Source organism: Martes martes (assembly GCF_963455335.1).
Source record: "Martes martes genome assembly, chromosome: 8".
In the NCBI taxonomy this organism is placed as follows: Eukaryota; Metazoa; Chordata; class Mammalia; order Carnivora; family Mustelidae; genus Martes; species Martes martes.
This window is the reverse complement of record NC_137895.1, coordinates 6,238,933-6,253,192: the sequence shown is the minus strand read 5'-3', so window position 1 is coordinate 6,253,192 and position 14,260 is coordinate 6,238,933. Positions and strand designations below refer to the sequence as shown.

Below are 14,260 nucleotides of genomic sequence, written 5' to 3'. Positions count from 1 at the left end.
GGAGGCTGACAGCAGCGGCCGCCAGCCCCGCACCCCTCCGCACACAGCAGAGGCGGCGGCCCGGGCCTGGCTCCTGTCAGCTCTCACTCACTGGGAACTTGGAAATTCTTTGACTCTGTGTAGTGTTTGCACTCCGTGCCTCGGGCCTTCCAGGCAGGATCACTACCTGCATCCGCGGGGCCCAGCGGCTTCCACCATCTTCCCACGGGCTCTCTCTAATCCATGGCAGCACGGAACCTCCCCATCGCCCAGAAGGGGCAGAGGGGCATCCGGGTGCTGCACTGGGCCTGCTGCGCATGCGACCGTTCAGGTCTCTTGGCTGAGCGCCCGCAGCCTCCACCCACACCTCTCTGAGACCTTCACTGCTGGGGCTGCTGGGCAACCTGCCTGCTCCCCGCACCCCACCAAACTCCCCTGGCCAGAGTGCTGGGCCTCCCGGGCACTCCACCGCCCCTTCAGGGGACTCCCTCCATTCACCACCAGGGCAATCCATCTAAGCTATGCTCCTCCTCCAAACCTCTGCCCTGTCTGGGCTCTGGAACCTTCTTTCAGTGGCTTCTTGTTAGCAGTGTCCTAAGCTCCTTACTTCACTTGCCTCTCAAGACTGCTGGTGATTCGGTCATCATGACCCTCCGTGCCAGCTCACGCATTAGCTCCCCGCCGCTGAGCCCAAACCTCCTTGTCCTGCACAGGCCACTCCCTGCCGCTTCTCCCGTAGCTGCCCGGCCACCCCACCACCCTTCCCTGAGCAGAGGCTTCGTCCGCTCCCCCGCTTGCCTGGCCCTCGGTTCTGCCCCCGTCCTGAGGAGGGCACAGGGGGCTGTGGTAAGGTGAGGTGCTCACCGTGGGAGGGCAAGGGGATGAGCAGGTCTTACTGGCGTGCCACCTCTCCACCCATCAAGCGGCGACGAAGGCTCACCGTGGGCCAGAGAGGCGGCCGGGCGAGGCGTGTGCATTCGACATGGAGAAAGGCGCGCCCCATTTACCTTCAGAACGTCTTGCTTGCACTTTTCTACTTTGTCTTGCAACTTCTTAAGCTGCTCGGGGTTGAGGGACGGGTCTGCTTTGCTGTTGGTTTCTCGTGATGTGGCCAACTTCTCCTCTTTGCACGCTGCGTGGTAGGCCTTCTTTGCTGCTTCTACCTACAGCGAGAAAGAGCTCCTGAGTGCCACATGTCTGCAAGTTCAAAATCCCGACCAGGGGTTTTGGACTCTGCTGGCCCCCCTAGAGGAGGTGGGGAGCAGGCACAAAGCTGCACGTGCCGTGTAGTTACAACGGAGTCACAGGGAGGAGCTCGTCCAACAGACGCGGCCAGAGTGCCTGCTTCGGCCCGGGCGCTCTTCTAGGCACTAGAGGCGCAGCGCCGAAGACGCTGGCTTTCGGGGAGCTCTCTGTCTGGCCAGGGAGGCGGCTACAAAGATAACTGAAGAGCAGAGTGAACGAGAGGGTGAGGAGCACCAAGGAGGAGAGGAAACAGGGGAGAGAGGTGGGGCGCCATGGCGGGGTGGTGCGGTCAAGCCGCACCCGGAGCAGCTGGAGAGAGCCAGCCAAGAAGACACGGAGCAAGAATGTGCAGGAGGTGTGGCTGTCTGCGGGAAGGGCAGGCCGGGCGGCTGGAACAGCACATGCGAAGAACATTCCAAAGTTCCGGAGCTACCAGGAGGGGTAGAGCTGGGAGGCAGAATTATAGGCCACGGGCTCCACGGCTCTCTCACACGGGGAGAACACGCACACACACGCGCGTGCACACACAGCGGCCGTATCTGTATTTCACACATGCTTCCTTCCTTGAGCCAAAGTCACGGAGCTCATTCTAGAGGGGAAAGATGAGTTTTGTACCCGTGGTCTCATGAGGGGGTGAGGCCACGGACAAGAAGCAAGAGAAAAGAGACGTGGCAAAAGCCAAGACACGGAAAAAAGAAGGAAAGCCTGTCGTTACAACCTGAAGACGGAGGTCTGTTCCGGGTGATTCTGAGGAGGAGGAATCTGAGGGAGGGGACGGTGGGGCGGCTCCTGAGAAAAGCCAGCGGGTGGAGGCAGGAGGAAGCAGCAAGTCAGCCCCTGAGGAGTGGGGCTGGCCAAGCTGCAGGGGCGGGGTGGGGGCGTGGGGAGGGGTGCACTTGTGGCCAGGGGCTGCGTGTAGGAGCGCCTCCAGCTAGCCAAGGCCGGATGAGACTCAGTGGCTTTGGTTGCTACTTTTAGAAAAACCTGTAAGGGTATTATTTGCAAATTTAAAAGAAAAACATATGTAAGAGAAAGACAAATTTTAAATTAACCCTTTCTACTAGCCCAAAGGCACTTTTGTGTGTTGAGCTTGGGTTAATACTAGACACAATGGGCTACTGGCCCGAGGGGTGGCCTCATCTCTACCGCTGTTAGCATCCCGGGTTGAAAGCACTCAGAGGGTCTAGCCACGAAGCACAGGGTCAGGCTGGGCAGGGAGCAGCCTGCAGGAGGGACGCACCTCTTTCAGCTTCTTGGCCCAGGGCTTCTGTGCCTTCCGAAAGCCGTCCTCGGCTTCTTTGGTCTCCTTGAAGCCTCCCATCATCTGCTTGTGAAAGGCTTCCTTCTGCCAGTTCTTGATCTTCTCGAAGTCCTCGTTCATCAAAGAGGCCTTCACCTCCAAGTGCAGCTCGCTCACCTTCTCCGCCTCGGACATGACCGCTGTCCAGGCTTTCTCCAGCGTCCCATACTGGGGCCCTGGCACAAGAGAGAAAGCTGGTGGTTACTGGGCACCAGGGCTCCCAGACAGGCCCTGCATGGGGATCCTGTCCGTTAACCTCTCTCGGCGGGGAGGATGGGATTCTGGGCCACAGCCTGGCTGCAGGGGCCGGGAAGTTTCCTTTTGGTTCTCTCAGGTAGTTTGCTCTCAGCGGCTGTTCCTTTTTCAGTCTGGGATGAAGAAAGAATAAGGACCTGAGCTAGATCCACTCAACCATTCTTTTGTTACGACAATTAGGGAATTACACACATCTCCTTTTTTAAAAGTCACTAAGCTTTTTAAAAACTTCAGTTTCTGCATCTTGGAAGTTTGATTCCGCTCAAGGGCTGGCTGGAGAAGGAGGGGCCTCTGAAGTGAGCTGAGCTCCCACGCTCAGGTGCTCCGGCAGCCCACCTCTCCCTGCCCCTCGGAGAACTCCTCGGCTCCTCTCTCATTCACTCCCCCAAGGAAACAGAGCCTGGCTCAGAGCAGAGCACAAGAGCTGCCTGTCTGATGGGACTGTCTCCTCCGCAGAATGGAAGCTCTGTCTTGGGGAGAGGAAGGAGAGTTGAAGGCAGGAACCTGCTCTGGCCAGATGGAAATCTCTAGACAGTGGTCACCGCAAACACTGTGCTCAGGAAGGAAGCTCCTGATCTGGCCTGTCATTTTGCTGAGGCGTGGGGTGGCAGGGCAGAGAGAGAGGGAGGAAGAGGCCATGAGAGCATCTGAGGATGAAAACGGGAAGACCCAGGTCCTGCCCTCCAGGTTCCCCCAGGGGACAGTCACTGTTCGAGCTGGGGAATGACACAGAGAGGCACTGGAGGGGGGAGATAACGGTGGAAGGTGAGCCCTTCTGAACTTCGAATCCCCTGTGTCTATAAAATGAGCAGCTCCCTCTCCTGCCTTGGTCTGCAACACAGTGGCAGGATCCACAAGGTAAGGGGGCATGGGTGCTCTGTGAACCTCAAGTTCTGAATAAACACAAGGGACCGAGCTGACAGCTGGCTCCTAACAGGTAGAAATCAAACAACAACAGTTACGGTTTACTGAGGGAGCTGGGCCTCCCCTGGCTAGTCCTCACCTGTGCGTGGCCACCTCGCTCCCTGACACCTACCCTGAACCAAGGCACTGTGGCAGGCCCCACGGATGAATTGTTTCAACAACAGGGGAAAGATGAGCAGCCGGTCCAGACCCAGCTACAGCTGCCTGGGGGCCTGCCCCTCTACGACCGTTCAGCCAGACGGTTCCCCGTCTTCCGAGGTCAGTCATCACGGTGGAAGGGCCTGGCCCACAGCAAACCCTGAGAAAGTCCCCCTATCCGGCTTCTGTCTCAGAAAACCCCATAATCCATCAAGCCCCCGGTCTACTGCCGGGAAGTACGTTCTGAGCACAATGCAGACCCACAGCAGCACCCTGTTACTAAGTTCCAGAATCTTCTGAGTGTTTTGCTAAAGAGGGAGTGGGGGCGAAACCCGCACCACACAACACCTCTAGTTATCCCTGTCACGATTCAGAATGAGAAAGCCTGCTGGGTGTCCCCATCTAGCCTTACCTGATGGGCTACACAGGCCGGCTTACACATAAGCCACTCCCCGTGCTGGAACCCACAGTGTGGAACATGAAGGTCTCTGCAGTGGGAGCCGCTCTACCCAAATCTGGGCCCTGAAGGAGCTGTTCTGAGTTAGACCAGGAAAGGTAGCATGTCCCACGGGTGACAAGGGCTGCGACGGGAGACCCTGGAGCTGCCTGCAGAGCGGCCCCATGCCACAGAGAAAGAGAAAGAAAGCCCGCACAGCCTGTGCTGCTGGATGACGGCACCCTGCCGCTCCCCCATGTGAATCACAGCCCCCTAGAGCTACAGACGCACTCCTGCCCTGATCCTGGGAGGTCTGCCCAGAGCTCCTGGGCGGAGATATCCCGGGTGGCGGCCTCCCTACCTTTCTCCACGAGCTGCCTCCAGCGCCGCGCCCACTCTGTGAGCTGCTGTGCGTACGCCTTCTCGATGCGTGCCCGCTCGTGCAGGCAGTTCATGAGGTCGCTGCACAGACGGTGGCCATCGTCGATCCGCTTCACGGTCCGCTTGTAGTTCCCGACCTAGGAGACAGAACCACACTGTGAGGCCGGGGGCCCCTCCTGGGAGTGAGGCAGCCTGACCCTCACGGCTGTACAAACAGCCTCCATGCTAGCTGGGCTCCTGGGTGTTCATCCCCTCTCCCACTCGAAAGGCATCTTATCTTGTTAGATGACAAGCTCCCCATTTTTATTACTAGCAGCAACACTAAAATTTGGAGCTTCTTAATAACTACATGGCCAGTGTCCATGCTCTGACCCGTGGGTCAGGGAAGGAGCCAGACGAGCACAGAAAGGGCTGTGATAGAGGGAAGTGAGGGGCTGAGGGTGCCCAGAGGGCATCTCGTGCAAACTGAGGCACAGGGACAGCTCCTCTGAATAAGTGAGGTCTGACTAGAGAGATTTAAGAGAAAAAAAGAATTCAGTAACTCAGATTAAAATGATTATTTATTTATTTGCCAGAGAGAGCGAGAGAGCGAGTGAGCGAGCACATGCATGCACAAAGCAGGGGGAGCAGCAGGTTCCCCGTAAAGCAAGGAGCCCAAAGTGGGACCCAGGACCCTGGGATCATGACCTGAGCAAAAGGCAGCCACTTAACCAACTGAGCCACCCAGGCGTCCCTAAAATGATCTTACAATTAATATTACAGAATTGGCGAAAGACCTTTTGATTACCATTGGTGTAAACAGGTTCCAGGGCCCTTCCGCTTTAATGGCGTCCCGCGCTGGATTATTATTACTTCCCGATTAGAGCAATAAATGCTATTTCCCACTACGGAGAAACCAGTATGCGCCAGGCGCCACAGCCGGTGTCTTACACCTCCAAATACTGCCCTGCCTTAACAAGTAGGACTCACTGTCCCCATCTTAAGAGGAGAACAGCAAGGCCTGGAGAACGACATGGTTGCCCAGATCCTGCAGCCGCAGGGGCTGCGCTGCCGCTCAGGGCAGTGGTTCGCATGGTGCCAGGGAGGACAGTGTGTTTACCTGCCCTGACGAGGGTCATGGTGAGTTTTGACTGCTTTCTCTCACGTGTGAAGAGAAACTAGCTCATCTATCAAATATATAAAGAATAATTAACAAAACTTTAGTGGCTACTTTGGGGTGAGAATCAAAAGTGTTCAAGATCCTTCTTTCTTTCGGCAGTCGGTGTGGCAGGAGAGCCCGTGCAGGCCACCGCTGGAGCACTGGAGGGAAAGTGGCAGGAAAATGATCTGTTCTATTTCAACCTTTTCTTTCCCCGTCTTCAAAAATCTTCAACAACCTTGATCAGTTTTACCATTTCTAAAGCTCTCTGCCCTGGTGATCACTCTCCTATTTCACCTCTGTTTGGGCTCAGTGGGAAAGCTCCTGGAGAACAGGGAGGACTACTTCCCACTTCTCCAGAGAAGGGGACGATCTGCTCTCCCCGGGGCAGGCTGCAGAGACCAACGGCACAGCCCGCTAACTCCAACTTTCGAACACTGCAAACTCCCTGCTTCTCCCATCCCGAGCTGAGTTAACCACATGCAGGGGGTGGTGGGGAAGACTTCGCAGAGGGACAGAACACAGGGGCCCCACAAGGAGACAGGCAGTGGGGGAGAAGGGGCTCTGATCCCTTCAGGAAGGGCTGTCCCCAAGGCCAGAGAGAACCCTGCTTCTCTGGGAACAGCGAGGACCCCTGGAAGCGAAGTGGCCCGGGCGGTGGTCTCCAGCTGGCAGGCCGAATAGCTCCTCGAGCCCATGTCAGTTATCATTCTGGCCCAGGGCGTCGCCAGGCTGCTGCTCCTCACCAACACACAGACCCTTCCGCTCTATCCTTCGGCAGCCCCTTTCTTAGCAAGGCAAAAGCAAGCATTTTTTTTCCTATTTTTATTTATTTATTTTTGAGAGAGACAGCACGAGTGGGGGGCAGACAGAGGGAGAGGGAGAGAGACTCTTAAGCAGAAACCCTACTGAGCATGGACACTGACAACATGGGGCTCGATCTCACCACCCTGAGATCATGACCTGGGCTGAAATCAAAGTCGGTGGCTTAACCAACTGCGCCACCCAGGGGCCCCCAAAAGCAAATATTTCACAACCAGCTGGAAGTGACACCGCATGCTCACTTCCCTTAAAATAGGGCCTTGCTGTTATTTTGAAATTTACAGCAGGATGAAAACAAGTAACCAACAAAACAAAACCCTGCTGCTGAGCTGGCGGCAAGGGCTAAGCTCAACACAGCTTGACTGAGACGTAACAGTCGACAGGAAACCATGAGCCAGAGCTGACTTTCAGCTCACTGTCACTGACAGTCTTCACACCGGTAATCACGGTCACAAAAAGCCGGCTCTCCAGAGACCTGCCCACTTCTCTGCTTTTCAAAACCCTTGTAAAAAGATTTAGGGAAAAGAAAAAAGTTAACTCCTAAAAAGACACCTGTCCATACGACCTTCGGTGTGTACCTTAGTTGCTGTTCATGTTTAAAGGACAAACTCTTAAAATCTGAGAAGCAACAAGGAATACAGGCAGGATGTTTTCCAGAAGCATGAGTTTAGGTTTAAATGCTGCCACTGTGACCACTGAGGCCAGGGGGAGAAGGGAGTGCTCAAGACACTCCAGCATCGTCCGCCCCGCTGGGCTTTGCTGGGCGAAAAGGCTCCGTGCGGGAGCGGGCCGGCCATCCCTTTAGTGCACACACACGGACACACACCACTGTCTCACCTCCACAGACTGCCCAGTGACAGAGCAGTGTGGCCTTCCCGCTGCCCTGGACAAGGCACCGGCAGTTGTCTTAACAGCAGAACGACTGACAGCTGTTTCTCTAAGCTGAAATATAATCTACATGTGTCACACTCACCCTTCACAAGGCTCCACGAGGTGAGTACGGATGAACGTGTGCTGTGGGTAACCATCACCATATCCAGGGGCAGACACTTCATCTGCCACCACGTTCCCCGCACCCCGCTGCAGACAGTCTCTGCCCCACACAGCCCCGCAAATGCTGATGATCTGTGTCCCTCGTAGGGGCCAGCGGCAGGCTGCCCCCAAACAGGCCACTTTGGCATGAAGATTATTTTGAGTTAAAAAGCAATCATACCCTAGCAGATTCTGATTCTTTACCTCCCCCGCAGCTGCCTACAAAGAATCTAGATAGAGGACTTGCTCCAGGAAGAGAGCTGCCACCATAGAGAACTACATTATACTCTGAACTAGGCTTGGAGGACAGGGCGGAACGCAGCAAGGCCTATCTGACCAACGTCCTCCGTGTCCCATTGTTTCTGAGCGGCCCAGCAAACATTCACGTCTCCTAAACATTTACTCTTTTTCATCTTCCTGTGAATCACATTCCTTCCCTTTGAAGTCCCAGACCCCTACCCACTTCTCCCAAGTTCAGGATGACGTATATACCTCATTTTGCCTGTCTTTGGAATATGCCGTATCCGTGCAGATTCCACACATATACAAATTAAATTATATTTTCTCCCATTAATCTGTCTCATGTCAGTTTGATTCTTAGTCCAGCTGGAAGGAGTTCTTCCGGCCCAACATCGTTGACCAAGCTGTCCAGGGAACATGGATCACACAGTATGTGGTCTGACTTTTGAGACGGATCCGGTTATGGTCTATGTTACTGTCTATGTCCACAGTTTACTCCTTTTCATTGCTAAGAAGTACTCTGTTGAATGTATATACCATCATTCGTTTGCCTTTTCACCTGCTGAAGGACACTGGGGTTGTTTTCAGCTTGGGGCAATTATGAAAAAAAAAAAAAAAAGCCGTAAACATTCACAGACAGGTCTTTGTACAGACGTAGGTCTCCATTTCTCTTGGGTAAATACTCAGGAGTGGAAGTGTTGTACAGTAAGTCTATGTCTAACTTTATAAGAAATCAACAAACTCGTACCCCAAGTGTATGGACATTCTGCACTCCTCACTGCAGTGTACGAGGGTCCCAACGGGTCCGCACTCTCACTAGCACTCGGTACCGTCAGGCTGGTTTGTTCAGTATTTTGCCACGTTAGTATGCGGCAATTATCTCCCTGTGATTTTAATTTGCACTTCCCTAATGTCAAGTGATGCTGAGCATCTTTTCTTGTTCATGTCTGTCACCCATCTGTCTTCTGCGGTGGCGTGTGTTCTCTCTTTTTTAAAATACATTTTATAAATTGAGGTATGATGATGACTGGTTTTTTTAAATGCAAGGAGAGTTAATTTTCAAATATGGGACAAACGGATCACATGTTAAAGTGAGGACCTATATGGCTAGCTATTTCTGTTTTATCAGTTTTGTAATTTAAGTTTCTCTCTTGTTTTTTAAAACACTAGTTTGTTCCGAGGTGGCCAAATGGCAAAGAACTTTATGTAGAATTAAAAAAATACATGAGATTTCTTCCAAACCTTATTATCAATTGATTTATTCACAAAATGTCCATTTCAAAAGCCAGGTGTGAAGCTAGCTATGTTCCTAACTTCCTCGAAATTCAGGCTCACTCCCTCTGATACCAAGATACTAAAGACCTCAACACACATACGTCTGGGTGCAGGGCTGGGACACCCTCTTCTCCCTTGGGGACTGCTCAGCCAGAGGGAGGAGGAAGAGCTGGGGAAGGTATACTGGAGGCAACAACCAAACCTAATTTTCAAGGACAAGTAGGAAGCTGGCCAGGTTAAAGTTGAGGAGAGAGAAAGGTCTCTAGCAAGAGAACAAACAGTGTTGGTGAAAAGATGTACGAGCACCGGGACTCAGGTGTGCAGTCAGGAGGCACGGAGCAGGGATCGTGGGATGCGAGGGAATGACTAGCGACTGAGATGGGGGAGTGGGGGGTGAGAGGGGCGAGGGGGTGTCAGATGGTGAGACATCTCAAGGGTCAGATGGTCATCCTGAAGGGTGCCATGTTAGGGGACTGGTGGGGTTCAGGAGGGTGAAGCTTCTGGAGGAAGGTCCGAGAATGGCCTCCTCAGCCTGGGGCCATGGCAGTGGGGGAGAGAGAGTGGGAAAGCTGGAAAAGGGACTGTTCTGTCCTCCAGGTGGCAGGTAGGAGCCGGACAGAGGTAGCAGGATCCCTGTCAGTGCCCAGGCACCTCAGGGGCTATAGTCTTCGCAGAATGGGCTTGGGAAAGAGCAGAACCACCACACTTCTAGAGTTCTCCAGAAGCCACTCTCCTGCCCCCACTTCCCGGGGAGGGGGGGGTGATGGGGGGCACACTCCTCCCAACCCCCAAGCTCTGCTGTCCTCTCAGGAATCTGAATCACTCTGTCTTCTCTCCAACGACAATTCCCCACCCAGGGGCCTACAACCCCCTAGCAGCCTGCCCTCCCTTTCTTTAAGTCTGGCCCCAGTCATTCCTCTGGTTTTCCTCCACCCCAGGCACTGAGAATCCAGCGTGGGACACACCTCGGATTTCCAGTTAGTGAGGAGTCTGGGGCTAGAGTTGCAGCAATCCTTATGCAGAAACATCTGCATAATCAGGAACCAGAACAGAGACCTGGCTTCTGTCTAAAACCCAGCAGGGGTATAATTACAGCCGCCCCTGCCCCAGGGACTGCTCAAACAGGTCGCACCAGTTCCTCCTTTATCCTCTACGTGTAAACACTCTGGAACCCCTTTCACAAGGACACAGGAGAATGCCTGCCTCTCTGACTTTGGGGACTACTTAGCTTGGCCGACTCTCTTCTGTGGAACACAGTGGCCAGAGGCAACAGAAGGCTGGAGGCTCTGGAAGCTACTGAGTGAGACCTCTGGGGATCCCAGGTAGGTGACTCGGAAAGTGAACGCCAACCTGCAGCTCCTCTGAGTCTCCCACCCATCAGCCCCCCAGTCTATTCTTCTCCTTTTTTTTTTTTTAAAGATTTTATTTATTTTGAGAGAGAAAGAGAGCATACACAAGCGAGGGGGAGGGGCAGAGAGAGAGGGAGAAGCAGCCCCCCCCAAGCTGGAAGCACGAAGCAGGGCTCGATCCCAGGACCCCGGGATCATGACCTGAGCTGAAGGCAGACGCTCAACCCACTGAGCCACCCAGGCGCCCCTGAGTCGGTCCTTTGTACTCTCCTCTCTGGTTGCTGACCTTCAGACCCATCACACAGACAGATTACCTGATTACAGCCCAAGTCCCAGAGCAAAACCAGTGGCCCATGTGAGAATGGAACCAGGCAGAGCTCACAGTCTCCTCCCTGCGGCTTCTTCCTGCCTGCCCATGGCTCATTTCACCACCACCAACCATCCCAACAGACGCTGCCCCCCACCCCCCGGAACCCCAGTGAAGTTCTGGCTGTCTCCCTGCCAACTGGCAGCACAACAGAGTGTGGGAGCAGCGGTCTGTGCCCGAACAGCCTGTCCTCCCTAGCCAGCTCCCACATCCACGCCCCCAGACGGCCGCCCTTCGTGCTGTGTGGACCAGAGCCTGCGGGGAACAGGACATCAAGCCCAAATACCGTCCAACTCTTTGCCCTAAGAAGGTGTGGACCTCTGGGGCACCTGGGTGGCTCAGTCGGTTAAGTGTCTTCCTTCAGCTCAGGTCATGATCCCAGGGTCCTGGGATCAAACCCCATGTTGGGCTCTCTGCTCAGTGGGGAGTCTGCTTCTCCCTCTCCCTCTGCTCTTCTACCTGCTTGTGCTCACTCTCATTCTCTCTCTCTAATAAATAAATCATATATTAAAAAAAAAAAAAAAAGGTGTGGACCTTCTCCTTCCTCAGCCACCACTCCTTCTCCACTGCCTTCCACTGGCTCTGCCACACGGCTGGCGCTCAATAAAAATTTAAGGGAGGACCAGAAAGTGACCAGAAGAAAACATAGGTGACTATCTGTGTGACTCAGGGCCAGGCAGGATCCTTAAAATTTCCAAAGTCAAAGCTCTACAAATACTTAGATACACACGTGCTATGTGTATAAATGAATTTTATTACATCAAATATTAAGGGTTTCTGTTCAGAAATCAATGCCACGGACAAAACGAACAGACTGCAAACACTACTTCCCAACCTGTTCTGTGTAAATGGACAAGAGGCTAAACTGGGATGCCCCAGGAGGTCCCATAGAGCCACATGAGAAAGTCAGGCCCTGAGGGAAGCTGGGCAAAGGGTATGATTAGGGCAACTTCAGAGAGAAACAAAGTCTGAGGGGCTCACAGCAGTAGGGGGCTCCCCCTTGTGCGACTTGGGGGGATGCCCATGATCACAAGGCCCTTCACTTCACTCCTGCAGTCTGGCAAACCCGAGGGTGGGAAACACCAAGTGTCGGGCAGAGGGGGCACATAGGACGCTCACTGTATACGCTGGTGGAAAACAGCCTGGAGCAGGCCTGGGAACAAGCAGGCAGTAATTAAGTCATTAAGCACACACATGCCCTCTGAGGACCCAGCAATCTTGTCCCTGAGTCAGAGCCCCACAGAAATGTTCTCTTGGGTCACGGGCATGCAGGAATCTCCTCCCTGGGGAATGCGTGGGTGAACGCGGTGGGGCAGGGGCATACCAACGTGGGGGCAAGCAACAAGAACCGTAGGACTAGGTGTAGACACTGCAACCTGCACAGACCTCACCAGGAGCGGAGAAACAGAAACAGAACGACAGGGAGCATGACGGCCTCTATGGGATTAAGAACAGTTGCACACAAAGCAAGGCTACAGAGTTTACAAGAGCTGCTGCTAACACAAGTCCTATATCCCTAGGAAAGGGACTAGTGTCAAAGGCAGGGAGAGAGATGGTGAAGGGCATGGGTGGCTGAGTCCCGTCCTACCTGCCCCAGTTCCAGTTCTCTATTAAGGCTTGGCCTTTCTTCCCCATGGAGGCTTCCCTGATGCCCGCTGTCCCCGCTGGACCACCAAGAGGGAGCACCTGCATCACCCACACTGGCAGACAGTCGGGACCAATTCCCCACCACAGGCTCCTGCTTGCCGGTCCACCGGGGGGCCACGAGGGCCCTTCCACACACTGTCCCCATGGCCCGCAGCCACAGCGTGTCCCACATGGGTCACAGTCGTGCATGGTAGCCCCTGCCCCAGCTGGACTGCAAACCTCCAGCCACAGGTACCATGCACTGGTCTTCATCAGCAGGAGCATCATAATAGAGCATGCTTACACTCCGCAAGGCAGCATGCTAACAGCTCCTCATGGGCCACCTCATTTAATCCTGCGACAATCCCCAGCAATGGCTACTATTAGTGTTGCCATTTTACAGAAAACGAAACTGAGGTTTAAAAGGTGCGAAGTCACCCATGATCACGCAGCCAGAAAAAGGCAGAGTCCACCTTACAGAACCTTCCTCAGGCCAAGAACAGACAGGATAAAGCCAAGACTTAATGGGTCATCAGGTGATGTGTGTGCTTCCAACCAGCCCCTTGGGCCCCAGGGAAGGCCACAGGGAAAGTTCAAGACTGAAAAGTAACGTACAGGCCCTGCTCCTGACTCTACTGTGTGCCACTGAGGTTCTTGTCAGGAACCCCAAACCTGTAAACTCCTAAGACCACTTGCCAAAGATGACCTTGACTTCACTCTCAGAAGGCTCATGCCCTTTAGTCTGTGACCCTGAAGGCTGAAGCACCACAGCAGCACCTTCTATGTTCTGGAGAGGCAGGTTCAAGGGTGAGGCAGCCGTCCTGTGCTGACCGGACAGAAGGAAAAGCCCTTGGTGGTGTCCCTCCCTCCCGGCAAGTCCACAGAGTCAGAGCCCAATGTTTTATCCAAAGCTGGTAAAGTACACTGAGAGGCTCCAGGATATTCTCAACCAGCTCTTCTGAAAGACAAGGATGAAAGATGACACTTCTGGGATACCTTAATGGCAGTCCTGCAGATGGTAACGAGATTGGCTGAATGAGATGGCTGTTATCTGTTTTGAGTCCCTCAGAGCCCCACCCCCCGTAAGGTCACCTCTTCCGAGGGAGAGGCAAAGATCTGGCTCTGCCCCCACATAAATGACCTTGTACTCTTGTCTCTCCCGCCACCATTCCGTTCCTTCGGCCGTAAGCTGGAGGCAGAACTGATTTCACAAGGACTGAACACACTGGGCTGGGGTGGGTTTCCTCCCAGCTGGGGGTGCTCTTAGCCCAGCTCAGGCACCACTTAACCAGACCTGGCCATTTCTCCATCGTGTCCACTGGGAGGCAAATGAAGAGAGGGGACAGGATTCGGTGATCTCCAAGGGCCCTTTGTAATTCCAGGATTTCTACCTGAAGAGTCTGTCAATCCTACCAGCTGGCTGGCTGCCCCATGAAGCCCTCAAAACTCAATTTTTGAGAGCCTGGCCCCACCCCGTTGCCACGCACCAATGTGTAAGAAAACCTACCCACGTGCCAAGGACTGTGTGAGGGATGAGGGATAATGGTGAACAGACCGTTGTGGTCCCCACCTTCCTGGGACTTATGGTCAGATAAACAACCCAATTACAGAGGGCAACAAGTTCTGGAAGGAACCCTCTGGCTGGTCGGGACTGCCGGAAGCAAATATGTTTGTGGCAGGCGTAGAAGGGGACTCTGAGGGGCAAGGCTGCTTTCTGGAGGCTTGCGGCAGGACACCAAGGCCCACGGAGCAT

At 54.1% G+C, this 14,260-nt stretch overlaps 1 protein-coding gene across 3 annotated transcripts in view; it reads right to left on the bottom strand.

The window, feature by feature from the left end:
* PACSIN2 (protein kinase C and casein kinase substrate in neurons 2) overlaps positions 1-14,260 on the bottom strand; it is a 132,875-nt gene that overhangs the window by 17,151 nt on the left and 101,464 nt on the right. For all 3 annotated transcript variants that reach the window (XM_080810180.1, XM_080810182.1, XM_080810181.1), the window contains exons 3-5: positions 4,639-4,795; positions 2,465-2,700; positions 987-1,142 (exon numbers count right to left, since the gene is read on the bottom strand). In XM_080810180.1, the coding sequence (XP_080666306.1) occupies positions 987-1,142; positions 2,465-2,700; positions 4,639-4,795 (549 nt within the window). The remainder of the gene's footprint in view (positions 1-986; positions 1,143-2,464; positions 2,701-4,638; positions 4,796-14,260) is intronic.